Source organism: Acipenser ruthenus, chromosome 58 (assembly GCF_902713425.1).
Source record: "Acipenser ruthenus chromosome 58, fAciRut3.2 maternal haplotype, whole genome shotgun sequence".
Lineage (NCBI taxonomy): Eukaryota > Metazoa > Chordata > Actinopteri > Acipenseriformes > Acipenseridae > Acipenser > Acipenser ruthenus.
The window spans coordinates 195,001-222,500 of record NC_081246.1 but is presented as its reverse complement, the minus strand read 5'-3'; the positions used below and the strand labels follow the sequence as shown (position 1 = coordinate 222,500).

General features: G+C 43.3%; 1 protein-coding gene across 2 annotated transcripts in view; it reads right to left on the bottom strand.

Annotated features, from left to right (window-relative positions):
• LOC117407584 (serine/threonine-protein kinase BRSK2-like) overlaps positions 1-19,877 on the bottom strand; it is a 35,734-nt gene extending 15,857 nt beyond the window's left edge. For both annotated transcript variants that reach the window (XM_059017876.1, XM_059017877.1), the window contains exons 1-7: positions 19,052-19,877; positions 8,191-8,285; positions 7,945-8,030; positions 5,211-5,351; positions 3,680-3,796; positions 2,225-2,258; positions 542-610 (exon numbers count right to left, since the gene is read on the bottom strand). In XM_059017876.1, coding sequence (XP_058873859.1) covers positions 542-610; positions 2,225-2,258; positions 3,680-3,796; positions 5,211-5,351; positions 7,945-8,030; positions 8,191-8,285; positions 19,052-19,154 — 645 coding nt within the window. In that variant the 5' untranslated portion in view covers positions 19,155-19,877. The remainder of the gene's footprint in view (positions 1-541; positions 611-2,224; positions 2,259-3,679; positions 3,797-5,210; positions 5,352-7,944; positions 8,031-8,190; positions 8,286-19,051) is intronic.
• Between the last annotated feature and the right edge of the window lie 7,623 nt (positions 19,878-27,500).

The window sequence follows — 27,500 nt, the reverse complement described above, 5'->3', positions numbered from 1 at the left end:
AATTTAATGACTGTCTGCCTGTCTCTGTGTCAGTGTGTCTGTCAGGTCTCTCTGCCTGTCTGTCTGTCTCCGTAGCAGTGCGTCTGTCAGTCTCTTTGTCTGTCAGTCTCTCTGTCTGTCAGTGTGCCGTCTGTCTGTCTCTGTATCAGTGTTTGTCAGTCTCTGTCTGTCAATGTGTCTCTGTGTCAGTCTCTCTGTCTGTCCATGTGTCTGTGTATCAGTGTCTCTGTCAGCCTCTATTTGTCTGTGTGTCGGTCTGTCTGTCTGTCTCTGTATCAGTGTGTCTGTCAGTCTCTCTGTCTGTCAGTGTGTCTCAGAGTCAGTGTATCTGTCTGTCTGTCTCTGTATCAGTGTGTCTGTCAGTCTCTCTGTCTGTCAGTGTGTCTCAGAGTCAGTGTATCTGTCTGTCTGTCTCTGTATCAGTGTGTCTGCCAGTCTCTCTGTCTGTGTTCCTGTCTCTCTGTCTGTCAGTGTGTCTCTGTGTGAGTCAGTCTCTGTCTGTGTTCCTGTCTCTCTGTCTGTGTGCTTGTCGTTCTCTTACCACCAGCAGTGCAAACAGAATGACCCCGCAGCTCCACACGTCTGCTCTGCGGCCGTCGTACTTCTCTCCCTGCAATCACAAGACACCCGCACAGGCAGGGCTTTGGAAATCAACACTCTCTTCAATACCTGCCTGCAAATACCTCTGACAGGACATTCCGAGTAGGAGCAACTGGGGATTTACACAGGAGTCTGATTACTGGGTATTTACACAGGAGTTATTTAGTGAACGCATGTGTGCTTACACATCATCACAATGCTATTCTGCAGAGTTACAATGGACTTCCAAGTGGAAGTCTTCGTGCATGATGTAATCCTAACCCTAACCCTAACCCTAGTGAATGCATGTGTGCTTACACATCATTACAATGTTATTCTGCAGTTACAACAGACTTCATGTGGAAGTCTTCATGCATGATGTAATCCTAACCCTAACCCTAGTGAATGCATGTGTGCTTACACATCATCACAATGTTATTCTGCAGAGTTACAACAGACTTCATGTGGAAGTCTTCGTGCATGATGTAATCCTAACCCTAACCCTAACCCTAGTGAATGCATGTGTGCTTACACATCATTACAATGTTATTCTGCAGTTACAACAGACTTCATGTGGAAGTCTTCGTGCATGATGTAATCCTAACCCTAACCCTAACCCTAGTGAATGCATGTGTGCTTACACATCATCACAATGTTATTCTGCAGAGTTACAACAGACTTCATGTGGAAGCCTTCATGCATGATGTAATCCTAACCCTAACCCTAACCCTAGTGAATGCATCTGTGCTTACACATCATTACAATGTTATTCTGCAGAGTTACAACAGACTTCATGTGGAAGTCTTCGTGCATGATGTAACCCTAACCCTAACCCTAACCCTAGTGAATGCATGTGTGCTTACACATCATCACAATGCTATTCTGCAGAGTTACAACAGACTTCATGTGGAAGTCTTTGTGCATGATGTAATCCTAACCCTAACCCTAACCCTAGTGAACGCATGTGTGCTTACACATCATCACAATGCTATTCTGCAGAGTTACAACAGACTTCATGTGGAAATCTTCGTGCATGATGTAATCCTAACCCTAGTGAATGCATCTGTGCTTACACATCATTACAATGCTATTCTGCAGAGTTACAACAGACTTCATGTTGAAGTCTTCGTGCATGATGTAATCCTAACCCTAACCCTAACCCTAGTGAATGCATGTGTGCTTACACATCATTACAATGTTATTCTGCAGAGTTACAATGGATTTCATGTGGAAATCTTCGTGCATGATGTAACCCTAACCCTAACCCTAGTGAATGCATGTGTGCTTACACATCATCACAATGCTATTCTGCAGAGTTACAACAGACTTCATGTGGAAGTCTTCATGCATGATGTAATCCTAACCCTAACCCTAGTGAACGCATGTGTGCTTACACATCATCACAATGCTATTCTGCAGAGTTACAACAGACTTCATGTGGAAATCTTCATGCATGATGTAATCCTAACACTTTTCTGATACAACTGTGTAGTTAGGAAGGTTAGGGTTAGGGTTAGGGTTAGGGTTAGGGTTAGGGTTAGGGTGGTACCAATATAAAAGAGCTTGTCTGATTTTATCAGTCAGTCGTTTTAATTTTAGCTTCACAGGATATCTTTTTGATTGAAGTTGCTCAGACATGACTTACCCTGATCACCTCCGGACAAGCGTAGTGAGGAGAGCTGGGGGAGAAAATAAAAACAGATGCAGGATTAAAGTCAAAGAAAACGAAACTTCAGTATTCTTTATTTCTGAATTATCTGGGGGGGAATCACTTCCGCACCCCTTCAAATGCCCAGTTAAAGAAAGGAGAGTCTCTGTTAGTTATTTCCGACAGCTTTTCGATACAGAGTAGGCAGGACTGACAGAGTTGAAAGGTCGCGCTGTCACGTGACTGAACGGAACCTGGCAGTCTGTTTACACCTGGCACGTAGGATTCTCCTGATGAGAAGCTCCCAGTCTGACACGCTTTCATCCAGTAACATGACCCCGAAGACACAGCCGGGGTGACCCAAGAAGTGTAAACAGATAACCGGAAAATACGGCACAGAAACTGCGATATTCCTTTAGTAGTAAAATTAAAACACATGTTTTGCTGTAACTTTCCAAACAGCACGTTTTGAGGGCTGTGTAGCGAATGGAGGAGCAGGAGATAAAGAGATTCGGCTAATTCTTTTTTTTAAAAGCTATTGAGTGAAATAGCATCACTTCAGTTATTGTAATCACACCTTGAATACAACTGTGTGTCTCTTCCCAAACTGCACATCGGAGAGCTGTGTAGCGAATGGGGGAGCAGGAGAGAAGAGATTCAGGGGATTATTGTGGGATCTCCGGTCAGTTTTAATGAAGAATCGAATGTGTTAGGCTAGTGTAGAAGTGAAAAGATCTAGGAAGCATGCAAACAGAGATTTCTTTAACCCAGCATCGTAACAGATATGCAATGACAATCCATATTTTGCTCTGACATCTTTTCCAAACTGTGCATTGATGTTGTTCAGGTGACTGTCCTCCGAAGCGTGTGCCGTCAGCCGCCCGCTTCTTTACAAGCCGAAGACTCACCGTGCAGCCGCCTCAGAGCTACAGCGTTGGAGGACAACGCAGCTCTGGGCAGCTTAAAGGCAAGCCCGCAGGCGCCCGGCCTGACCACAGGGGGCGCTGGTGCGCGGTGAGCCGAGGACACCCTGGCCGACCTAACCCTCCCTCCCCCCGAGCGATGCTCGGCCAATTGTGCGCTGCCCCCTGGGAGCTCCTGTCCACGGTCGGCAAAGGAATAGCCTGGACTCGAACCGGCGACCTCCAGGCTATAGGGTGCATCCTGCACCACTCAAGAGACCACATTTTTGTACAGTAGTCCAAATAAAATTACAGTTCAGATGTGAGGCTGTAGTTAACGCAGCCCCCATAAATTAGCATTAAAGCATGTACAGTATTTCTTGAAAGTACTCAAGACTTCAAGGTAATGTTACATTTTACTCCCCTGAAATACACTGTACTCACATGGTGTATACATTGGAGAGTAAATGACTCAATGGTCCCAAATCTTATCTGCAGCGCAGGTATTTAGCTCAGTATGCTCACACTGTGCCTCTCTCGCCTCACTCACCCACAGCTGGTCTCCAGCAGGCTGTCTCCCACCTGCAGGGATGCCATGCCGAAGTCAGCGATGCGGATGTTGTTCTTCTCATCCAGGAGCAGGTTCTCCGGCTTCAGGTCTCTGTGACTGAGAGGAGAGAGACATACACAACTTCAGCACACTCAACTGAGAAAGGAGAGACATACACACCTTCAGCACACTCAACTGAGAGAGGAGAGAGACATACACACCTTCAGCACACTCAACTGAGAGAGGAGAGACATACACACCTTCAGCACACTCAACTGAGAGAGGAGAGAGACATACACACCTTCAACACACTCAACTGAGAGAGGAGAGACATACACACCTTCAGCATACTCAACTGAGAGAGGAGAGAGACATACACACCTTCAGCACACTCAACTGAGAGAGGAGAGACATACACACCTTCAGCACACTCAACTGAGAGAGGAGAGAGACATACACACCTTCAACACACTCAACTGAGAGAGGAGAGACATACACACCTTCAGCATACTCAACTGAGAGAGGAGAGAGACATACACACCTTCAGCACACTAAACTGAGAGAGGAGAGAGACATACACACCTTCAGCACACTCAACTGAGAGAGGAGAGACATACACACCTTCAGCACACTAAACTGAGAGAGGAGAGACATACACACCTTCAGCACACTCAACTGAGAGAGGAGAGAGACATACACACCTTCAGCACACTCAATCAGAATCACAAAGACAAGCACACAATTGTTTCCGCTAGTCTCATTTTGTAATTTGTACTTTTCCCGCATGCTTTCCCATAGTTTCCTTACAATGTTTTGTTTGTTTGTTTTATATGCTTTACCAGACCTCTCTGTGCTTTACAATGCTTCCCTATGCTTTACCAGACCTCTCTGTGCTTTACAATGCTTCCCTATGCTTTACCAGACCTCTCTGTGCTTTACAATGCTTCCCTATGCTTTACCAGACCTCTCTGTGCTTTACAATGCTTCCCTATGCTTTACCAGACCTCTCTGTGCTTCACAATGCTTCCCTATGCTTTACCAGACCTCTCTGTGCTTTACAATGCTTCCCTATGCTTTACCACACCTCTCTGTGCTTTACAATGCTTCCCTATGCTTTACCAGACCTCTCTGTGCTTTACAATGCTTCCCTATACTTTACCAGACCTCTCTGTGCTTTACAATGCTTCCCTATGCTTTACCAGACCCCTCTGTGCTTTACAATGCTTCCCTATGCTTTACCAGACCTCTCTGTGCTTTACAATGCTTCCCTATGCTTTACCACACCTCTCTGTGCTTTACAATGCTTCCCTATGCTTTACCAGACCTCTCTGTGCTTTACAATGCTTCCCTATGCTTTACCAGACCTCTCTGTGCTTTACAATGCTTCCCTATGCTTTACCAGACCTCTCTCTCTACAGTGCTTGCCTATGCTTTACCATGCGTTATGCTGTATTGCACTGTGTTGTGCTGTTACTATGGCAGGCTCATTGGTATGATGAGCTCTGATAACTCCCTCCTCCCAGTCCCTCACCAGATGGAGTGGTTGTGGCAGAAATCTAGAGCCGAGATGATCTGGCGGAAGAATTTGCGTGCCTCCTTGGGGGTGAGTCGGCCCTTTTTCACGAGGTAATCGAAAAGCTCTCCGCCCGAGACGTGCTCCAGAACCAGGTACCTGCGACGGACAGACAGAGAGACAGAGAGTGAGCCACGCGCATAAACTGAGGAGACAGACAGACAGACAGACAGACAGACACACAGACAGAGAGAGACAAACACAAAGACGCACAGACAGACACACAGACAGACAAAGACAGACACACAGACAGACACACAGACAGACAGACATACAGACACACAGACACAGAGACAGACACACAGACAGACAGCCAGTCACACAGACAGACAGACAGACACACGGAGACAGACACAGACACACAGACAGACACACAGACAGACAGACAGACAGACAGACAGACAGACACACAGAGACAGAGACAGACACACAGACAGACAGCCAGACACACAGACAGACACACAGAGCCACACACATAAACAGAAGAGACCCCATGAACATTCACTGCAGTTCTACAATGCGGACAAATCTGAATAGCCTGTGTACTGAAAATGTACGGAAATATCATAGGAGGGTAAAACGTGCTGGCAAAGTTAAACCAGTTCACTGGAGCGGAGTTCGGCAAACGAACAATGAATGGAGAGACGAAGCACGAGCAGAAATGAACAGAACCAAATACGGTAACCGCGGTAACCTTGTAAAGAGCTTGGTTAGTGATCGATTGCAGAAGGACTAAATTCTATTGAGAATTACCAAGACAACAAAAAACAGACTGTGGTCACGTATGTCCTGAGCCCACATGGTAGAAACACCAAGCGACGCAGACAGAGAAGCCTCTAATACCTCCAGATTATTATTTCTTAGCACACGCCCTTATCCAGGACGACTTACAATTGTTACAAGATATCACATTATTTTTACATACAATTCCCCATTTATACAGTTGGGTTTTTACTGGAGCAATCTAGGTAAAGTACCTTGCTCAAGGGTACAGCAGCAGTGTCCCCCCACCTGGGATTGAACCCACGACCCTCCGGTCAAGAGTCCAGAGCCCTAACCACTACTCCTCGCTGCTGCCCATGCTTTACCACACCTCTGGGTGTATCGTTGAATCATTGAATCATTCTGAGGCTGTCTTTCCAGGGGTTAAGGGAATCTGATCAATTGCCTATCTCTGTCAATACTAGCAACACTTACTTTATCTAATCAATAATATTCAATGTGGAATGTATTGATATTTAGAAGTAATAATAGTAAAGATTGTTAAGATTTGAATATGGTCTGGTCTCATCCTTATAGCGTAACAGAGAAGTTAATTCCATGTTTAGCTTAATTTGTTAACTCCTGAGTGAAATAAATGAAATAAATTAATCTATTCAGTCTTGAACAAAGAAGACTAGGCGGTGATCTGATTCAAGCATTCAAACGAGAGGAGGACATTCGGCCCATCTTGCTCGTTTGGTTGTTAGTAGCTTATTGATCCCAGAATCTCATCAAGCAGCTTCTTGAAGGATCCCAGGGTGTCAGCTTCAACAACATTACTGGGGAGTTGGTTCCAGACCCTCACAATTCTCTGTGTAAAAAAGTGCCTCCTATTTTCTGTTCTGAATGCCCCTTTATCTAATCTCCACTTGTGACCCCTGGTCCTTGTTTCTTTTTTCAGGTCGAAAAAGTCCCCTGGGTCAACATTGTCTATACCTTTTAGGATTTTGAATCAGATCGCCACGTAGTCTTCTTTGTTCAAGACCGAACAGATTCAATTCTTTAAGCCTGTCTGCATACGACATGCATAGATGAGGACACATACCAGTGTATTGTGGAGAGGGAAATAATTCAACGCTGAGGAGGTAGCCTGTGTTGCTTTGACTGTGAGGCCTGGAGCAGCTCTTCAGGTCTAGCTGTCTCCCATAGACGCGTGTAATAGGCTAAGCGACAGACATTGACTTTTTCAGTGTCTTCAAAAAAGACTTCTAGTCGAAGCATTTCTCATTGTGGTTTCTTTCGGAATTCAAAAAATGGAGTGCTTTTGAGTGTTTAATAGTTATGGGTTGAATATTCAAACAAATGATTCTGTTCATAAGCATATAACAGAAATGATTCATCAGAAATCAGTGTCACCCGTTCTACTGTTCTGCAATATGTGTTTTGTATTGCTGTTATACGGTACAAATGATGCGTCATAAATACATTCAAAACTATTTGAATACTGGTTGCAGCCCTCGTGTGATGTGAGGCTGCGCTCAGCCCTCGTGTGATGTGAGGCTGTGCTCAGCCCTCGTGTGATGTGAGGCTGCACTCAGCCCTCGTGTGATGTGAGGCTGCGCTCAGCCCTCGTGTGATGTGAGGCTGCGCTCAGCCCTCGTGTGATGTGAGGCTGCGCTCAGCCCTCGTGTGATGTGACGCTGCGCTCAGCCCTCGTGTGATGTGAGGCTGCGCTCAGCCCTCGTGTGATGTGAGGCTGCGCTCAGCCCTCGTGTGATGTGAGGCTGCGCTCAGCCCTCGTGTGATGTGACGCTGCGCTCAGCCCTCGTGTGATGTGAGGCTGCGCTCAGCCCTCGTGTGATGTGAGGCTGCGCTCAGCCCTCGTGTGATGTGAGGCTGCGCTCAGCCCTCGTGTGATGTGAGGCTGCGCTCAGCCCTCGTGTGATTCGAGGCTGAGCTGATCTCCGTCTGCTCACTCTCAGATACTCACAGGTACTTGTTGTTCTCGTACACATCGTGGAGCTTCAGAACGTGGGGGTGTTCAATCAGCTTGAGGATGGCGATCTCCCGCTCCACCTGAACACAGACAAACACAAGCCATGTCAACAGCGAGCTAATTCACCAGTCTCTCATTGCTGCCTTTCACCATCCTCTGGAGGCCTGGGCTCCAATCTGGGGGGGGCGAGGTGGCGCAGACAGACTCACAGACACACAGACAGACAGACAGTCAGCTCACCTTCATGAGGACAGACTCGGAGAGTTTTTCTCTGTTGACAATCTTGATGGCCACTTTCTGTCCAGTTATACAGTGCACTCCCAGTTTCACCAGACCTAAAAAACACAAGACAGGTGTGTGGGAGGGGAGGGGGGGGGGGAGATAAATACGACATCCATCACTTGTGGGGGAGATCAGGCAAAACTACCCCACAAGCCTGGAAACAGATGTTTTTTGCCTTAAATACCCCTTTTCCACTGGATCATCCCAGCTGTGAGGGCCCCGGGCCCCCAGGCTGGTACGGGTCTTTTCATTGGCTGTTGATCAAGCCGAGCGAGACCCAAACCATGAAACACCGCCCTCACAAGACCACTGGCTGGGAGCCGAGCAGAGCCAGGGGCAGGGTTCGTGGTTTTGGTCCGTACGTTGAGTCAGTCTGTACGCTCGAACAGACGAACTGCGAGTCAGAGGAGGGAAAATTACAAATGACTGCTTCCCCTCCTATTTCAGGCAGCAGTGTGGAGTAGTGGTTAGGGCTCTGGACTCTTGACCGGAGGGTCATGGGTTCAATCCCCGGTGGGGGACACTGCTGGTGTACCCTTGAGCAAGGTACTTTACCTAGATTGCTCCAGTAAAAACCCAACTGCATAAATGGGTAATTGTATGTAAAAATAATGAGATATCTTGTAAGTCGCCCTGGATAAGGGCGTCTGCTAAGAAATAAATTACGGGCAGCAGTGTGGAGTAGTGGTTAGGGCTCTGGACTCTTGACCGGAGGGTCGTGGGTTCAATCCCCGGTGGGGGACACTGCTGTTGTACCCTTGAGCAAGGTACTTTACCTAGATTGCTCCAGTAAAAACCCAACTGTATAAATGGGGAATTGTATGTAAAATAATGTGATATCTGTATAATGTGAAATAATGTATAACGTGATATCTTGTAACAATTGTAAGTCGCCCTGGATAAGGGCGTCTGCTAAGAAATAAATAATAATAATAATATTTCAGCAATCAGTCCTTTGTTGCATTTCAGTTGCATTCAGCAAAGGGCGCCCAAAATGATCCTCAGTTACAGCAAGCGTACACAGCACTCTCTATTTCAAAACATCATCAAAAATGCTAACTGCTTTACTGTATCCTATATTTAAGGTTTCTGATTTTCAGTGACTTTTCTCCTCTCTAAGAATTCGACTGATATCTGTAAGACTTACCATTTAAAAGCCCATTTGTTTCACAGAAAAAAAAACTTGTGAATTAAATCAATTCCACTCGTAACACGTTTCTCAGTTGTGACTGAGATACATGAATGAATGAACAGGTATCAATTGAGAGAAGAAAAGTCATGGAAAAACACCCACAATCAGAAACCCTACCTATATTGCACACGAACACGCTGGGATCGCAGAATCTGAGCACCGGTGGAGGGCCAGAAAGTGATACATCGTCAGAACGTGGTATGTGTACCAAAATGTTTGTATTTTAAGTACTTAATGCACGTACCAGTTTATGACGGTTGTTTTTAATGCTGTCAAAAAGTGGTACATTTGTATTTCAAGTCTTTTAATGCATGTTATTATTATTATTTATTTCTTAGCTGACACCCTTATCCAGGGTGACTTACAATTGTTACAAGATATCACATTATTTTTACATACAATTCCCCATTTCTACAGTTGAGTTTTTACTGGAGCAATCTAGGCAAAGTACCTTGCTCAAGGGTACAGCAGCAGTGCCCCCCACCTGGGATTGAACCCAAGACTCTCCGGTCAAGAGTCCAGAGCCCTCACCACTACTCCACACTGCTGCCCGCATGTGCTAGTTTAGAACCTTTTTTTTTTGTTTGTTTTTTTCAATATATACACAAAGTGGTATCGCCTATAGTGCAATGAGAAAGGATTGAAAAGGCTACTGATACTTGCTTTAAATCTATACATTTCAAAAGTTGTGTTCACAAGTTACTACAGACCAAGACTAAGTAGCAGGGCACCGAAAAAATATAGCGTCACACGTCTCCACCTGTTGCTACAGCTGTTTAAATAATGTATCTGTCATTTTTCTTTTCATTGTTAGCATCCTGACAACTTTTTACACTGATAACTTGAAAGTCTGTTTCAAAGCTCTTCTCAAAATGTCAAATGGGGGTTGAGCTGCTAAAATATATGGGCTACCCAGTCATGTTGTGGAGGAAGGGGATTCAACTAGACAGCTGGGGAGAGAGAAGGAGCGGGCTTAAAGGACTGAGCTATGAAGACAGGCTGAGAGAACTTACCTTCTCTGGCTAATCTAAACTCCTCTCCTCTCTCTCTATACCGGAGCAAGAACTGGAGAGAGAGAAGGAGCGGGCTTAAAGGACTGAGCTACGAAGACAGGCTGAGAGAACTCAATCTAACATTCATGATGGGTCCTCCAGTATCCCAGCATGCCTCACTCTCTACCCTCTCAGGCTAATCTAACTTCTCACCTCTCTCTCTCTATACCGGAGCAAGAACTGGAGAGAAGGAGCGGGCTTAAAGGACTGAGCTATGAAGACAGGCTGAGAGAACTCAATCTAACGTTCATGATGGGTCCTCCAGTATCCCAGCATGCCTCACTCTCTACCCTCTCGGGCTAATCTAACTCCTCTCCTCTCTCTCTATACCGGAGCAAGAACTGGAGAGAGAGAAGGAGTGGGCTTAAAGGACTGAGCTACGAAGACAGGCTGAGAGAACTCAATCTAACATTCATGATGTGTCCTCCAGTATCCCAGAATGCCTCACTCTCTACCCTCTCAGGCTAATCTAACTCCTCACCTCTCTCTCTCTCTATACCGGAGCAAGAACTGGAGAGAAGGAGCAGGTTTAAAGGACTGAGTTATGAAGACAGGCTGAGAGAACTCAATCTAACGTTCATGATGTGTCCTCCAGTATCCCAGCATGCCTCACTCTCTACCCTCTCGGGCTAATCTAACTCCTCTCCTCTCTCTCTATACCGGAGCAAGAACTGGAGAGAGAGAAGGAGAGAGCTTAAAGGACTGAGCTACGAAGACAGGCTGAGAGAACTCAATCTAACGTTCATGATGTGTCCTCCAGTATCCCAGCATGCCTCACTCTCTACCCTCTCAGGCTAATCTAACTCCTCTCCTCTCTCTCTATACCAGAGCAAGAACTGGAGAGAGAGAAGGAAAGAGCTTAAAGGACTGAGCTACAAAGACTGAAAGAATAAAGAAGAATTAGGTGCTTGACTGAAGTCTTTAAAATCTGAAAAGAAGTTGACAAACTCTATACATTAAACACAGAAACCAGGACCAGAGGACACATGGTGTGGAAATGAACTGAGGAAAAACATAGCCAGGCTGCTCCTGAGTCATGCTGGGCTGGGCGGGGAAGGGATTCTCTGTCCAAATCCCTCATCAACTGTGACTGAAACCCAAGCCATGAGAGAGAGAGTATCATAGTATTATCAGGTATAAGAAAAGCAGCCTAATGATGCATCTCAGAGACAGAATCAGATAACATCAAAACTATCAAATGAGATACACAGTTACATCTAAAGGGGCCCAAACATTGCTTTGCAGAGCTCAGTCCTTAATGCTATACCAGCTGTGCAGACAGATTTTAATGGGATGGAGCTCTCTGTGTCGATCGGGCTGATTTGCCATTCACAGCGAAACGAGTGAAGAAACTCTTGGGTTTGTGTGGATCGCTGTTCGCCTCAGTCACAAACCCCAGCAGCTGTTTCTTCATTCGTTTCGCTTTGCATGGTTTCCGTGGAGAGATCCATCCCAATAATCCAATCATCGGACAATCAGTTCATCCACCAGGACTAGACACTGAACAATGCAGCAGAAACCAATCCCTGTTAGGGGTCTGTCAGAACCCCCTTCTCCTGGAAGCTGTGGTCCATACGTACTCAGGGAGGCTGTAAGAGCTAGGCACAGGTCTGGGATAGGACAGTTATCTTAACCCTCTGCGGTCCATTGTCGGACCTGGTCCGACATTGCAATTATTCCTATCAGGTCCATTGTCGGACCCTGTTCGACATCATTATAAAAACGCAAAAAACTTTGTTTTTTCCGCGGAAAAAGCCGAGAAAACCATTCAATGGCCGAGTGGGAGCGACAGGAGCCGAGACAAGCCGAAAAAAATAAATAAATAAATAAATAAATAAAAATGGCGTATCTCATGAATAGGCATACATGCCCCTGGCATTACAATAGGGGCGGTCATAAGGAAACAAGCTATCTGATACTGCACCAGCGCACAGAGACTATCACAGACATTTGCAGAGCTTTTTTGAGATGTTATAGTAATAAAATAATGACTTGGATCGCATTATTGAGGAGTTTGGTGATAAAACGAGTGATCAGGAGATGATTGATCGGTATGTACGACTATTATTATTATTATTATTTATTTTTTAGCATTTTTTTATACATTTTTTAGATACATCCCTTGTGGTTTCTTAAAGGATCCCAGTGATTCAGCATCGACAACACGACTAGGTATTGACAATGTTGGCCCAGGGGACTTTTTCGACCTGAAAAAAGAAACCAGGGGTCACAAATGGAGATTAGATAAAGGGGCATTGAGAACAGAAAATAGCACTTTTTTTACACAGAGAATTGTGAGGTTCTGGAACCAACTCCCCAGTAATGTTGTTGAAGCTGACACCCTGGGATCCTTCAAGAAGCTGCTTGATGAGATTCTGGGATCAATAAGCTACTAACAACCAAACGAGCAAGATGGGCTGAATGGAGCCTCCTCTCGTTTGGAAACTTTCTTATGTTCTTATGTTCTTATGTAACCCTAGGTAGCCCATTCCATCCCCTCTCCCCTCTCTGTGTGAAGTACTATCTCCTCCCCTCTGTCTCCTAAAACACAGTTCAAGAGCCACTACAATGAGCTATTACAGCTCCCAGCATGCCTCTGCACCCACGGCAATGGTGAGGGATGCTGGGAGCTGTAGTTCTTTATGCTGTGGTCTTGTATCACATACGATACACTGTGTCGATGAATCGTCATCCTTTCTACATGTATTGTAGTAGAGGTCTGTATTGTATGTGATACAAGACCACAGTATAAAGAACTACGGCTCCCAGCATGCCTCTGCACCTGGCGGCAATGGTGAGGGATGCTGGGAGCTGTAGTTCTTTATGCTGTGGTCTTGTATCACATATGATACACTGTGTCGATGAATCGTCATCCTTTCTGTACATGGTGCATTGTAGTAGAGGTCTGTATCGTACATGATACAAGACCACAGTATAAAAAACTACAGCTCCCAGCATGCCTCTGCACCTGCGGCAAAGGTGAGGGATGCTGGGAGTTGTAGTTCTTTATCTACAACGAGCTATGCTATGGATAAAGACTTCTATTACGCTACATCATGTAAAGAAAGGGCTGGATTCATCGATACACAGTGAATCGCTAGGAATAATAATATCCATGCTATCTGTTTTATTTGAAGGTGTACAAAGGAGTCAACAATTTTGTCTGGCATTTTAAATCGATTGTAGCTGACAGTGTGTCAGTGTGTGTGTGTGTGTGTGCGTGTGTGTGTGTCAGTCAGTGTATGTATCAGTGTGTGTCTTGTCCTTGACTATCAGTACATGACCTGCTCCAATGCTGTAATCAGAAACACGCTCCCTGTGGACCTTGCATACAGCTCTCAGATCTACTGACATGAATACTTCCTGACCCTGAATACACTTAAAACCCACCCTTACAATAATGCAACCAGAAACTCCAAACCAGAAGAGACTGAGAGAGAAGGTCAAGTTAGCAGAGAAACGTTTTAATGCCTTCAGCATCCAGAACTTCACTGGATCAGTAACTCCAAACCAGAAGAGACTGAGAGAGAAAGTCAAGTTAGCAGAGAAACGTTTTAATGCCTTCGTCATCCAGAACTTCACTGGATCAGAAACTCCAAACCAGAAGAGACTGAGAGAGAAAGTCAAGTTAGCAGAGAAACGTTTTAATGCCTTCATCATCCAGAACTTCACTGGATCAGAAAGTCCAAACCAGAAGAGACTGAGAGAGAAAGTCAAGTTAGCAGAGAAACATTTTAATGCCTTCATCATCCAGAACTTCACTGGATCAGAAAGTCCAAACCAGAAGAGACTGAGAGAGAAAGTCAAGTTAGCAGACTTGACCTTGTGGTCCAGTGGTTAAAGAAAAGGGCTTGTAACCAGGAGATCCCCAGTTCAAATCCAACCTCAGCCACTGACTAACTGTTTGACCCTGAGCAAGTCACTTAACCTCCTTGTGCTCTGTTTTTCAGGTGAGACGTAATTGTAAGTGACTCTGCAGCTGATGCATAGTTCACACACCCTAGTCTCTGTAAGTCGCCTTGGATAAAGGTGTCTGCTAAATAAGCAGAGAAACGTTTTAATGCCTTCGTCATCCAGAACTTCAATGGATCAGAAACTCCAAACCAGAAGAGACTGAGAGAGAAAGTCAAGTTAGCAGAGAAACGTTTTAATGCCTTCGTCATCCAGAACTTCACTGGATCAGAAACTCCAAACCAGAAGAGACTGAGAGAGAAAGTCAAGTCAGCAGACAGATAATGCTTTTATTTGGGTTAAGTATTAAAAGTGCAGCTAAAATTCACTAGAATGGACTGGAATTACATTGTAACTGCAGTTTGAGATCACTATCCTGTATTATAATTACATTGTAACTGCAGTTTGAGATCACTACACTGTGTTATAATTACATTGTAACTGCAGTTTGAGATCACTATCCTGTATTATAATTACATTGTAACTGCAGTTTGAGATCACTACACTGTGTTATAATTACATTGTAACTACAGTTTGAGATCACTAGACTGTATTCTAATTACATTGTAACTGCAGTTTGAGATCACTAGACTAGACTGTATTATAATTACATTGTAACTGCAGTTTGAGATCACTAGACTAGACTGTACTCAAAGGCTGGCTCTAGTGGTCAGAGCTGAGTTTCACATTATCTAGAGAATCACTTGTCAGATTGTGATGAAACTTGCTAAGGACCTTTAGGACAGGTTATTGAGAGGATCAGATTCTGGGGGTGTCTGTCCATCTGCCTGTCTCTGTCACACTTCATCAGTTTCATCAAAATTGGTTCTATAGTTAAAAATGTAAGCTTGACATCCAGACAGGCAAACAGGCAGACAGCCTCCATTCTCCCCAGATTATGACACATTATAAAGCAGGGGTGTCCAATCAATCCCAGTCCTGGAGGGCCATTCCACTCCAGGTTTTACAGGTAAAGTGATAATGAACTACTTCAGGGTCAGGCTGTAGGTTGAATTGGTTGGAACAAAGACCAGGAGTGGAATATCCCTCCAGGACTGGCCACTCCTGTGCTAAAACCTCTAGATATTATACAATATGAATGCATCTAATTATTCCAGCAGCTACATCAATAATGATCTCTATTTCATATTTAGATGACTTTATCGTTCACGGTGTATATGAACTGGTCCCAGCAAAGGGTCATGTTTGAGCCTTGATTTAAATACTTCCTGTCCATGTGTCAATGTGGATGGGATGGAGAAAGCTGTGGGTCTTGATTGGTGATCCAATCAATAAACTAATTATTCAATCTGGTTTTAATGATGCAATATAAAAGGCTGTGTGTTCAGTCTCATAGAGGCTGGGGCGTATGAAGTAATGGGTTGCAGCTGAAAGAAGCCACATGGGAGCCCATGGCAGCCAACTGAATAACACTAGTTAAAATTGTTAAAATAGTTCAAAACCACTGTATAGCAATAGAGTTAAAAAAAATACATTTTTTAAAAAATCACAGTATAACACTGGAATTAAAGATTATTTATTAAAGGTATTAGAAAAGATATTAGATTTTTTTTAATAAACGCCAATAAATTCCTGGTAATTGATCAGTTGTTTTTCCCTCTCCGTCACACACACACTGTCTGTGCGCTTGTTAAAAACGAAGCCATGCTTCACTGCACTCAGAAGCAGGAGATTGAATTAAAGATGTTCTCCCTCGCCTGATTCAATTACATGGAGCCTCTTTTAACACCAAATGCAATCTCATAGTGTGCAAATGGGAGACGAGAAGACTTCACACAAAAGAGAGAACTGCTCTTTAGTTTAGCCGCTGCGTTAGAATATTCTTTCTTTGAGAGCTCAGGTATAATTCGTGGCATATTGCATTCAGCCAGTGTTGGGGGAGGTTACTTTTAAAAAGTAATCCGTTACAGTTACAAGTTACAACTTTGAAAATAACTACTTCCAGTTACAAATAGTTACTGCTCAAGCACAGTTTACATTTTACAGAGATATTTTTTTTGTCAGGCTGCAGCTGGAAGTATTCTTTGAAGATCCGGCTATCGAACCCCACCTCGCCCCCTCCTCTGACAACCATTCTCCAGTGAGACGCTGTGAAAGGCGCGTCCGAGTGACTGGTTTCTGGTCACATGCATTAGCCGCGCTCCCTGATTTAAATGTAGTTATTTTTTCACAGACAATGTAATCCGTGACCACATCCCATTACCTGTCTGTAAAAGGACCCGTTACAGTTACAAGTTACTGAAAAAATGTAATCGGATTACAGTTACAAGTTACTGAAAATGTAATCGGATTACACTCTAATCAGATTACTCTCCAACTGTGAATACAGCAAAACAAATCTATGGAACCCCATATTAAACAATGGGGAGCTAAATGCTCTTCTGAACACTAGAATGGGTGTTACTGGTTCCAGACTGCTTCATGCATTTGGTTTCCTACATCTCTTTGATTTATAATTTCTGGGGTCATTTTTTTGCCACTGAATACAGTTCAAGCTGTTTGTTTGAATATTTCCTTCATAACTATTAAACACTCACTAGTGCTCAATTTTTAAATACCAAAAGAAGCTGAAATACAATGACAAATCTTTCGACTAGAAGTCATTTTAATTCCAATAAATAAATATCACAGCGGAGCTCTGAGTTAAAGAACTACAGCTCCCAGCATCCCTCGCCATGGCCGCGGATGCAGAGGCATGCTGGGAGCTGTAGTCCTATAGCCAGGGCTGTCCCGATTCACAATACAATAACTACGGCAGTGCAGCTAGAACTGAAGAGCAGATCCTGAACTCACAGTCAAAGCAACGCAGACTCAGCAACAAATATCACATAATTAAATAACACAAGCAGAGCGCTAGAGTTAAAGAACTACAGCTCCCAGCATCCCTCACCATAGCTGCGGGTGCAGAGGCATGCTGGAAGCTGTAGTCCTATAGCCAGGGCTGTCCCAATTCACAATACAATAACTACGGCAGCGCAGCTAGAACTGAAGAGTAGCTCCTGAACTCACAGTCAAAGCAACACAGACTCAGCAACAACACTACAGCATCCGAGTCATTGCAAGACACTCGGAGCAATTGCAAACATCATAAAAGGGCAAGGGAGGGCCACTGAAAACTAAGCGCACCGAATGCATGTGATATAGGTACATGTCTGTACAGAGAGACAGCCTCCACTTATCATCCGTTTTTAAAATCCTTCAGAGCTAAGAGAATATCCTTATCAAGTTCCACCCAAACTGGTTCATCTGTTGTGAGTTGCAAGAAAAGCCCAGACTGACAGACAGGGGGCCCCACTGAGCTCCACACTGGAATGCTTTAAAATTTGCAGCGAAAAAAAAGACTTTACCAAGTTTCACTTCTGAAACTAAACTAGACTTGATACTTTCAAACTTACAGCGAATTAAGACTTTCCCAGGATCCACTTCTAAAACAAAACTATAATCAAAAGACATGTACAAAGGACTCAATTAGGGGATAATAATAATAATAATAATAATAATAATAATAATAATAATAATAATAATAATAATAATAATAATAATAGCGTAGTGATATTATTAGTGTTGTGTAATAGGACTGCATTACTGAATGTGTATCATGATATTATTATTATTATTATTATTATTATTATTATTATCAGTAATAGTACCAGACTGAACCAGTAGTGTAATCTAATAATTAGTATATAAAGGGCAGCAGTGTGGAGTAGTGGTTAGGGCTCTGGACTCTTGACCGGAGGGTCGTGGGTTCAATCCCAGGTGGGGGACACTGCTGCTGTACCCTTGAGCAAGGTACTTTACCTAGATTGCTCCAGTAAAAACCCAACTGTATAAATGGGGAATTGTATGTAAAAATAATGTGATATCTTGTAACAATTGTAAGTCGCCCTGGATAAGGGCGTCTGCTAAGAAATAAATAATAACATGGTTGCAGACCTTATATACAGTAAATTGCATTATTGCAATCACGATAAATGAGCTGCAAATTTTTAAAATCAGCCTTCTGTATAATACAGACAATGTACAATTTAAAAACAGAAAATCACAAACGTTATCTAATGCTGTTTGCCTAGATGGAGAGATAGATAGATACAGAGAGATCGGCCTGCACAGAACAGAGGGATGCTGTAGCCTAAGCTTAGTGGAAGCAAGTCATTCTGCACAGAGAAAGCAAGTCGACGCTATCTATCTATCTATATATCTATCTCTTTAAAGACAGACCGTGCTGTTTGAGAGCCAAAGTACTCATCTAAGGCCGTTCTGGATTACTAAGGTTGAAACCCGTTACTGTGCAGAAACTGCAAATTATCACATTAAAAAAAACCGCTTCGCTTTGCAAACACACAAGACAGACAAACGGACAGACGGCTCCCACAGTCAGATTTCTGTAATACACAATTACCCCGCGCTTCACAAGGACATCCGTCAACAGCGTAGCACGGGATCATTAATACCAGCAGTAGTAGAAGTATTATTATCATTAATAATAATATTAGCCAGCCGGCTAAGGCGGACAGCCAAGACACGACACACGGCTGCATAATAAAAACGGGAACATATAAAAACGGGAAATTCAGTTAGAAATGTATTAATAAAAGCCTACCCGTTTGCCCTTTTCCTAGGGTTTTCTCCAGACGGTAAGGCCCAACGTATTGCGCCGACTGAGCCGCGGCCGAGGAATCTTTTGTAGACATCCTGGCCGTCATCTAAACAGCCAGCTACCTAATCAAACCCAGCGAGAAGAAGAAGAAGAAGAGGAGAAATAAACAGGAACAGCGACACAGGCGGAACAGCACATCTAGAAGCAGACTTAAGATTCAATCATTGCGATTGGAGAAGGTCCATTGCCGGTTCTGAGGTTCCCCCATCGCTACATCCCATTCTTGTTGTGGTTTTGAATTGAGAGAGAGGAGGGGGGTGGGGGTGGGGGTGGGGGTTGGGTTGGGGTGGGGGGGTACGGATAGGTGGAGTGCGTTGGGATGTGTAGAAGGGTGGAGAGATGAGGGGAGCGATTTCCAATTGAAGAATTTCAAAGGTGATGTTCGCTGGTTCCCCAACCTCCGTTTCCTTGACAGTGCAGAAAGGCTGCAGATAGACAATAGACCGGCCCACCTCTCTGTCTCTCTCTCTCTCTTTCTCTCTCTCTCTATCTTTATCTTACTGTACGCTATAAATCGTAGGCCGGGTTGAGTTATTGAAGAAAAACGCCAATATCATTATTGCACCCTTGTTTCACATCGCTCCCTTTCTCCTTCTCTCGTTCATATCAAAGCATTATTCCCCCTTTCTCCCCCTCTCCTTTCCCTCACCAGTTCCCGTTTCGATTTCTCTATTCTTCTACCTATCTCGCAGCGGTATTTTTTTTTAAAACCGTTATTTTCGCTCTAGCCATCTATTTTGTGCATCACCGCCCTCTCTCTCTCAGCCTCTCTCTCTCTCTTCTCCCCATTCAGCATCAGCATCCGGGTTCCTGTAGCCCCCCCCCCCCCCCCGTTTTTTTCTGCGTTGTGGATGCAGAATACCACAGATACAGGCTCCGAATAATCAGGCGCCTCACATCCCTTATCAAAGTGACCTGCGGGACGAATCCCGTGGGATTTTATACCCGTGACAGCAATCTGAAGGGATTGGCTTTATCGAATGTCATAATCGGAGGGGGGGTTATCAGAATCGTATAGGATTTCAATTAGTAATCATTGTTATAGACTCTAGAGACGGTGCACTGGCCGTTTTAAACGCAGTGCATTGCAGACCGAACAGATTACAATGGATCACATAGGATTGCTATATATATATATATATATATATATATATATATATATATATATATATATATATATATATATATATATATATGAACTCGGAATTACAGTATAGTGACTTAAATAGAGTATAGAGTACTTTATTAGTCAATTTGAATGATATTTGTTATTTAGTCTATTAGAATGATACAATGCATTCAGAAGGCGTGTAGATTCAAAAACCATAGACTAATACAACTGCATGTCGGAAACACATCACATCAAAAGCGTAGGCAAAACAAGCATTTAGAAACTTGCTTAGAAACTTTTAAAACAAATGTATATAATTTTTTCATTTCGGTTAATACCTTAATGATAAGAGTCTCCCACAGTAATAACTAAAGCATGATCAATTCTGTGCCCTGCTTTAACGTCTCGGGTCCCGTTAAGCTTATTGCAGTGGACCGCGGCTGCTTGTTTCGGAGGCCATAACGCTTGCGGCGTATCTAATTCGAGTTGCAGCTAATAATATGAAGCGACGGGAGATGAGAACGTGTGTGGAAGAACGGGAGAAAGTGAGAGGGGGGAGGCGGAATGGGACAGCTTGAGAGGGCGGGGAAAGAGAGGGGAGCGAGGACTAACACCTGTTCAAAATTATATCCTGGATTTTTGTAAGGGCGGTCAGTTGCCATAACAACGTGTGTGTGTGTGTGTGTGTGAGAGAGAGAGAGAGTTTATGTGAGTGAGAGAGTTTGTGTGTGTGTGTGTGTGTGTGTGTGAGTGAGTGAGTGAGTGAGAGTTTGTGTGTGAGTGAGTGAGTGAGAGAGAGTTTGTGTGTGTGTGTGAGTGAGTGAGTGAGTGAGAGTCTGTGTGTGAGTGTGTGTGTGTGAGTGAGTGAGTGAGAGTTTGTGTGTGTGTGTGTGTGAGTGAGTGAGTGAGAGTTTGTGTGTGTGTGTGTCTGTGTGTGTGTGTGTGTGTGTGAGAGAGAGAGAGAGTGTGAGAGAGCGAGAGAGAGTTTGTGTGTGTGTGTGTGAGTGAGTGAGTGAGAGTTTGTGTGTGAGTGTGTGTGTGTGTGTGTGTGAGTGAGTGAGAGTTTGTGTGTGTGTGTGTGTGTGTGAGTGAGTGAGAGTTTGTGTGTGAGTGTGTGTGAGCGAGAGCGAGATAGAGAGTTTGTGAGCGTGTGTTTTAAAACCACAAACAATAAGACCCAAGATACCTTTCTTCTCCTGGGCTTCATAAATACTTGATAAGTAATTTTAAAAAATGGACTGTGTGTAAACCCTGTTTCGTTTTTCAAAGACATTGCCCACACTCGGTGTAACTTTAAATCCCCATGTCTGCATTATGGCGGTCTCTCCCGAGCTGCTGCGTATTGTAAGTGTGTGTGTGTGTGTGTGTGTGTGTGTGTGTGTGTGTGTGTGTGTGTGTATATGGGTAAATATGTAACAAAATCAAATCTGTAGCAGAGAGACAAGTACCGCATTATATAAAAGAATACAGAATCCCCTATCAAACATATGAAATACAAAAAGCAAACGAACCAATAGTTCAACACTTTACAAAAAATAAAATGGGGGCGTTGTGGGGACGTCCCCACTTTGTAAAACACCTTTTTAAGAACTACATATGCCTTTAAAAAAAAAGTGCCAAAATATTTAGTTTGTTGTCGACTTTCACCCTGTGTGGCAAAACGTTTGCAACAAAAGCAGGACCGCAATTTTCAAATAGTGCCACAGATTCTCAATGGGATTGAGATCAGGACTTTGACTGGGCCACTGTAGGACATTCACCTTTTTGTTCTTGAGCCACTCCAATGTTGCTTTGGCCTTGTGCTTGGGATCATTGTCCTGCTGAAAGGCGAATTTCCCCCCCAACGTGTCAAAACGTTTGCAACAAAACCAGTTTCATGCTTATTCAGATTATTCACCTTATTAGACTATTTTATAACAAATAATGGCTCCAACACGACTTCCAGTCTCTTCCACACACATGTTTTTTAATTTTCTGTTCTACCTCAGGGAAGGCAGGATTCAATCTGTTTAAGTGTTGCAGTTGTGCACTGCAGGATTGCTGTGGAATCCTTTCGGCCATCATCCACATTTCAATAATATCTTTCATACACTCTCTGACTACTGGCTATGATTGACTTCCTATGCATGTACTGAGAAATGAAGTTTTCATAGGCTATACTGAAAAAAAATAGCATTTGTGTTGACTTACACCTTTTACAGTCTACAATACAGCTTTTCTTCTATAAACGAATGCATTTGTTTTGTGTGTGAATTAAATAATGAGGACTAATAAAGGTTTTGTTTATCCTCTGAGGCAGCTTCATTCATTTTGGTGTTTTATTTTTAGGAAAATTAGATTCAAATTTGTTTTAAGAAAATGGGAAAATATTCTTATGCAATTCAGCCTTAGTATTTACTTTCGTATTTCCGTACATAGTTTTCTTTAAATTCAAAAAAATAAATAAATAATAATAATAATAATAATAATAATAATAATAATAATAATAATAATAATAATCTTAGGTTTCTTAAATAAATAAATAAATAAATAAATAAATAAATAAATAAATAAAAGATTTAGATCTTGTAACGAAAAATAAAACTCTTATAATATAACAGCATCTCCGTTGCAATCGACCCAGAGAGACCGTTGTGGTGTTTTCATGCGCGAGCTCGCTGTTTTGGCGCGAAGTGGCCGGCTTCAACCCTCCTCGAGCTTGTTAAGTTACCTCAGAGACTCAGAAACAGCGTTGAAGACGTTGAAGGCGGCGCACGATGTTAATGAAAACTAAAATAAAAAATAAAAAATAGTATAACGTATCAATACCAGCATACCTTGGTAAGTTTAACTTCATTCTAATGTTTGTTTTTTTTAATGGATAATTTTAATTCATTTTATGTATAAAATACACCATAATGTAGGAAAATGTCCGACAGTAGCAAACAACTACTCGATATGTTACTGTTGGCAAATTATGAAAGTAGGTTCGTGTATATATTATTTTCTGTTCAAACGTTTTTTTCCTTAAAAGTAAATTGACTCCTTACTTTCTGATCTTGAAAAGATTTACACGACAATCAAGTGTTTTGTGGTTTGCCGCTTTCCGATTTCAAAGCATGAAGAAAAAAAAAAAAAAAGCGTTTGCTTGTTGCAGTCAAATACAGTCAACCCCGCTTACTAGCACGTCAAAGGTGCTAAACATATGGTGTGACAATAAGCGGGTTGACGTTATCAGGAGTTCACCAGTAACCGAACAAACCAAACTACCAGGAGTGACGGTAGCGAGTCAAGCGCAGAGCGGACTCCTCGCTGGGGGTTCAAAATGGCCGGTCTGCATTATAAGTTCCCATGGCCACAAATTGATTGATTTATTTTTTAAAACAAATATGGATTTATATGACCAACATGTGTGATAAATAATATTTTTGTTGTTATTTTGGCTTTTTAAAACTGAGTATGGTATTTTTTAAAAGTGACGGTTGTGTTAGAAAAGGAAACATGGGAACATGGGCTATTTATAACTTGACAAATCTGACTCATGCCTCAAGAAACTGAACCAAAAAAAAAAGTGTCTGTAACTTTACATTACAAAAATACAGTAGTAGTAGTAATTGCATATATATACTCGCTTAAAGCAACTGTTTCAACACAGCGACTTCTTGTCTGCTATTGTGAAACAGCTTGCTCCTAACACACTGTTCAATAACTCCTAAGATATGTTCAGGGCGCCACGAGAGAGCTCTCAACTTATTAAACGCACCTCAGGTATGAATTGAAACCAAATTTCACAAGTTCTACTTTCCTGTAGCATTCTTTCAGTAGTCGAAGCCGCGTGACAGTTATTCACTTGTATACATCCTGTGTTAAAGTGATACAGTCATGTCAATTGTGTACATAACATTCTGGACAACAGTTGCTAAGGGCAACTATCCTTAACAGACTGGAGAGAAGGGTGACAGTGTTGCACCTGGATAAGGTGTGTGGCTTGAATTACAGTTTTTCACAGGAAGACAGATTTGAAATTAAAAGTTTAACGGGGTAACAATAAGGTGAGCAGTGAGGGTGGTGCTAGAACTATCAGTGTTATTATTTAGTCATTTAGCAGACACTTTTATCCAAAGCAACTTACAGAGACTTGGGGGGTGAACTATGCATCACAGCTGCTGCTGCAGAGTCACTTACTGTAGGGCCTCGTTTGTTTTATGTCTCATCCAAAGGACAGACCACAAGGAGGTTAAGTGACTTGCTCAGGGTCACACACAGTTAGTCAGCGGCTGAACTGGGATTGAACCTGGAACCTCCTGGTAACAACCCCTTTTTTTAAGCACCGGCCCACCAAGCCTGTTAGTGTTACACCGTTTGGCTGATTACAGATTAAGGACTGGGACAAATCTTAAATGTATCTGCATTGCCCACAACCCACACTTATTGTAAAGTGCTCCCAGAATGCACCAGATCCACTCCCCGTTTGGGCAAACTTTACAACAAATTCTTCAATAAGCTCCTCCTTCGCAATGTGTCACTCAAAAAAAGAAGGCCCAAAGCCACCACTGACCACAGCAGCCTGATTCTTAAAAATATACACTTGCTAAACATGCCGTTCCAATTTAGTCCTCCAGATGGCACCCATGTGTTTTATTCTGCAGCTGGTGTAGCAACTCGACTGTGTAGTGCAGTGAATCTCAATACTGTTGCTCTTGAAACAAAAACAGAGAGGGAGGCTCAAAAAATATTGTTATGCTGTTATATCTTTTTTATTTATTTCTTAGCAGACATCCTCATCCAGGGCGACTTATAATTGTTGCAAGATATCATGTTATTTTTACATACAATTACCCATTTATACAGTTGGGTTTTTACTGGAGCAATCTAGGTAAAGTACCTTGCTCAAGGGTACAGCTGCAGTGTCCCCTATCTGGGATTGAACCCACGCCCCTCCGGTCAAGAGTCCAGAGCCCTAACCACTACTCCACACTGCTGCCCTTCTAACAATTGTAAGTTGCCCTGGATAAGGGCGTCTGCTAAGAAAAAAAAAAAAAAAATAATAATAATAGTAATATAAACTTAGCAGGAGTGAACAACAAAATCCAGGAGGAGTGTATTTTCAGAGGCTAGGTTTAGATCTGATCTCTCCTGCGATAGTTCCTACAACACAGAACAATAATCTCTTTGATTTCTGAAACCTAGATCAGGGTGATTCTTCTGTGCTGGAACACCACGCCTAATTCCAATGATGAAAAATCAAAAAATACAAAAACACACACACACACATCCCTGGTACTTTTAAGAAAATATTACCGTAACTGCAACAATAGAGAAGCAAGAAATTAAATTGTTCTACAACCTGAAAAAGGTAAAAGAGTTTTAATCCCTTTAATGCTACTAGCGCAAGTTTCTCCTGCTGTACTTTCTTTTTTATTAAATACAGTATTCTCACCCTGACACAGCACCTGCAGGCCTACACGCATTATTCAGGGACTGTGGCAGCTGATTCTGGACTGAAGCATAGTTCATGTGTCTCAATCCAAAAAAGCGTGTGTCGTCAGCCAACCACTTTTTTTCACACTGCAGACTCACCGTGCAGCCGCCTCAGAGCTACAGCGTCGGAGAACAACGCAGCCCTGGGCAGCTTACAGGCAAGTCCACAGGCACCCGGACTGGCACAAGGTGTCGCTGGTGCGCGGTGAGCCGAGGACACCCTGGCCGACCTAAACCCTCCTTCCCCCCGGGCGACGCTCGGCCAATTGTGTGCCGCCCCCTGGGAGCGTCCGTCCACGGTCGGCTGTGGAATGGCCTGGACTCGAACCAGCGACGTCCAGACTATAGAGCACATCCTGCACTCCACGCGGAGCGCCTTTACCGGATGCGCCACTCGGGAGCCCCTAGTAGCACTTTTTAATAGTTTTATATCTGGCAGTTTTCCAATCTGTCGCATCGTGTCTGTGTCGTTTCAGGTGCGTATGGTCATGTCACGGCCAAAGTATCACCCGATGAAATAAATCGCATGCAGTCTGGTGTGAAGTGGCCATTATACAAAAAGGGTCACCCTACTGTACATATCATATATACCGCACACAGTCTAATAACCTTGCTTTTAAAAAAGGATTTCCAGCTGGTCAGTTTGAAAGGCACCATTCATCAGAAGGTGTTGATGGTCTCTCTCTCTCTCTCTCTGTCCCCCCTGCTTTAATGACAAGATCTCAAATATCTGCCAGTCGCTCAGGAGCATTCTAAATGTTAAAAGGGTCTCTTTTCAGCTGCTGAGACTGACAGGCTGACCTCTCTCTGAAGAGGGGAACCAGATTCACACGCTGAATTCACTCGAAGGTCAGAATAGGTAACACATGTTCCCTATGGCATTTCATAAATGCTGAATCTGAACTCTGCAACTCCGCAATTTCCATCATTCATCCAAAACTTTAAAACGCTCACATGTTGCTAAATTTAACACTAAAAGAAACTCAGTTACAATGATAGGCATTTAGAAAAAGTTTCCCACATTTAAAGCACAATGAAAGCATGGTAAAGCATAGGGAAGCATTGTAAAGCACAGAGGTGTGGTAAAGCACAGGGAAGCATTGTAAAGCACAGAGAGGTCTGGTAAAGCATAGGGAGGCATTGTAAAGCACAGAGGTGTGGTAAAGCACAGGGAAGCATTGTAAAGCACAGAGAGGTCTGGTAAAGCATAGGGAAGCATTGTAAAGCACAGAGGTGTGGTAAAGCACAGGGAAGCATTGTAAAGCACAGAGAGGTCTGGTAAAGCATAGGGAAGCATTGCAAAGCACAGAGAGGTCTGGTAAAGCATAGGGAAGCATTGTAAAGCACAGAGAGGTCTGGTAAAGCATAGGGAAGCATTGTAAAGCACAGAGAGGTCTGGTAAAGCATAGGGAAGCATTGTAAAGCACAGAGAGGTCTGGTAAAGCACAGGGAAGCATTGTAAAGCACAGAGGTCTGGTAAAGCATAGGGAGGCATTGTAAAGCACAGAGGTCTGGTAAAGCATAGGGAAGCATTGTAAAGCACAGAGAGGTCTGGTAAAGCATAGGGAAGCATTGTAAAGCACAGAGAGGTCTGGTAAAGCATAGTGAAGCATTGTAAAGCACAGAGAGGTCTGGTAAAGCATAGGGAAGCATTGTAAAGCACAGACAGGTCTGGTAAAGCATAGGGAAGCATTGTAAAGCACAGAGAGGTCCGGTAAAGCATAGGGAAGCATTGTAAAGCACAGGGAAGCATTGCAAAGCACAGAGAGGTGTGGTAAAGCACAGGGAAGCATTGTAAAGCACAGAGAGGTCTGGTAAAGC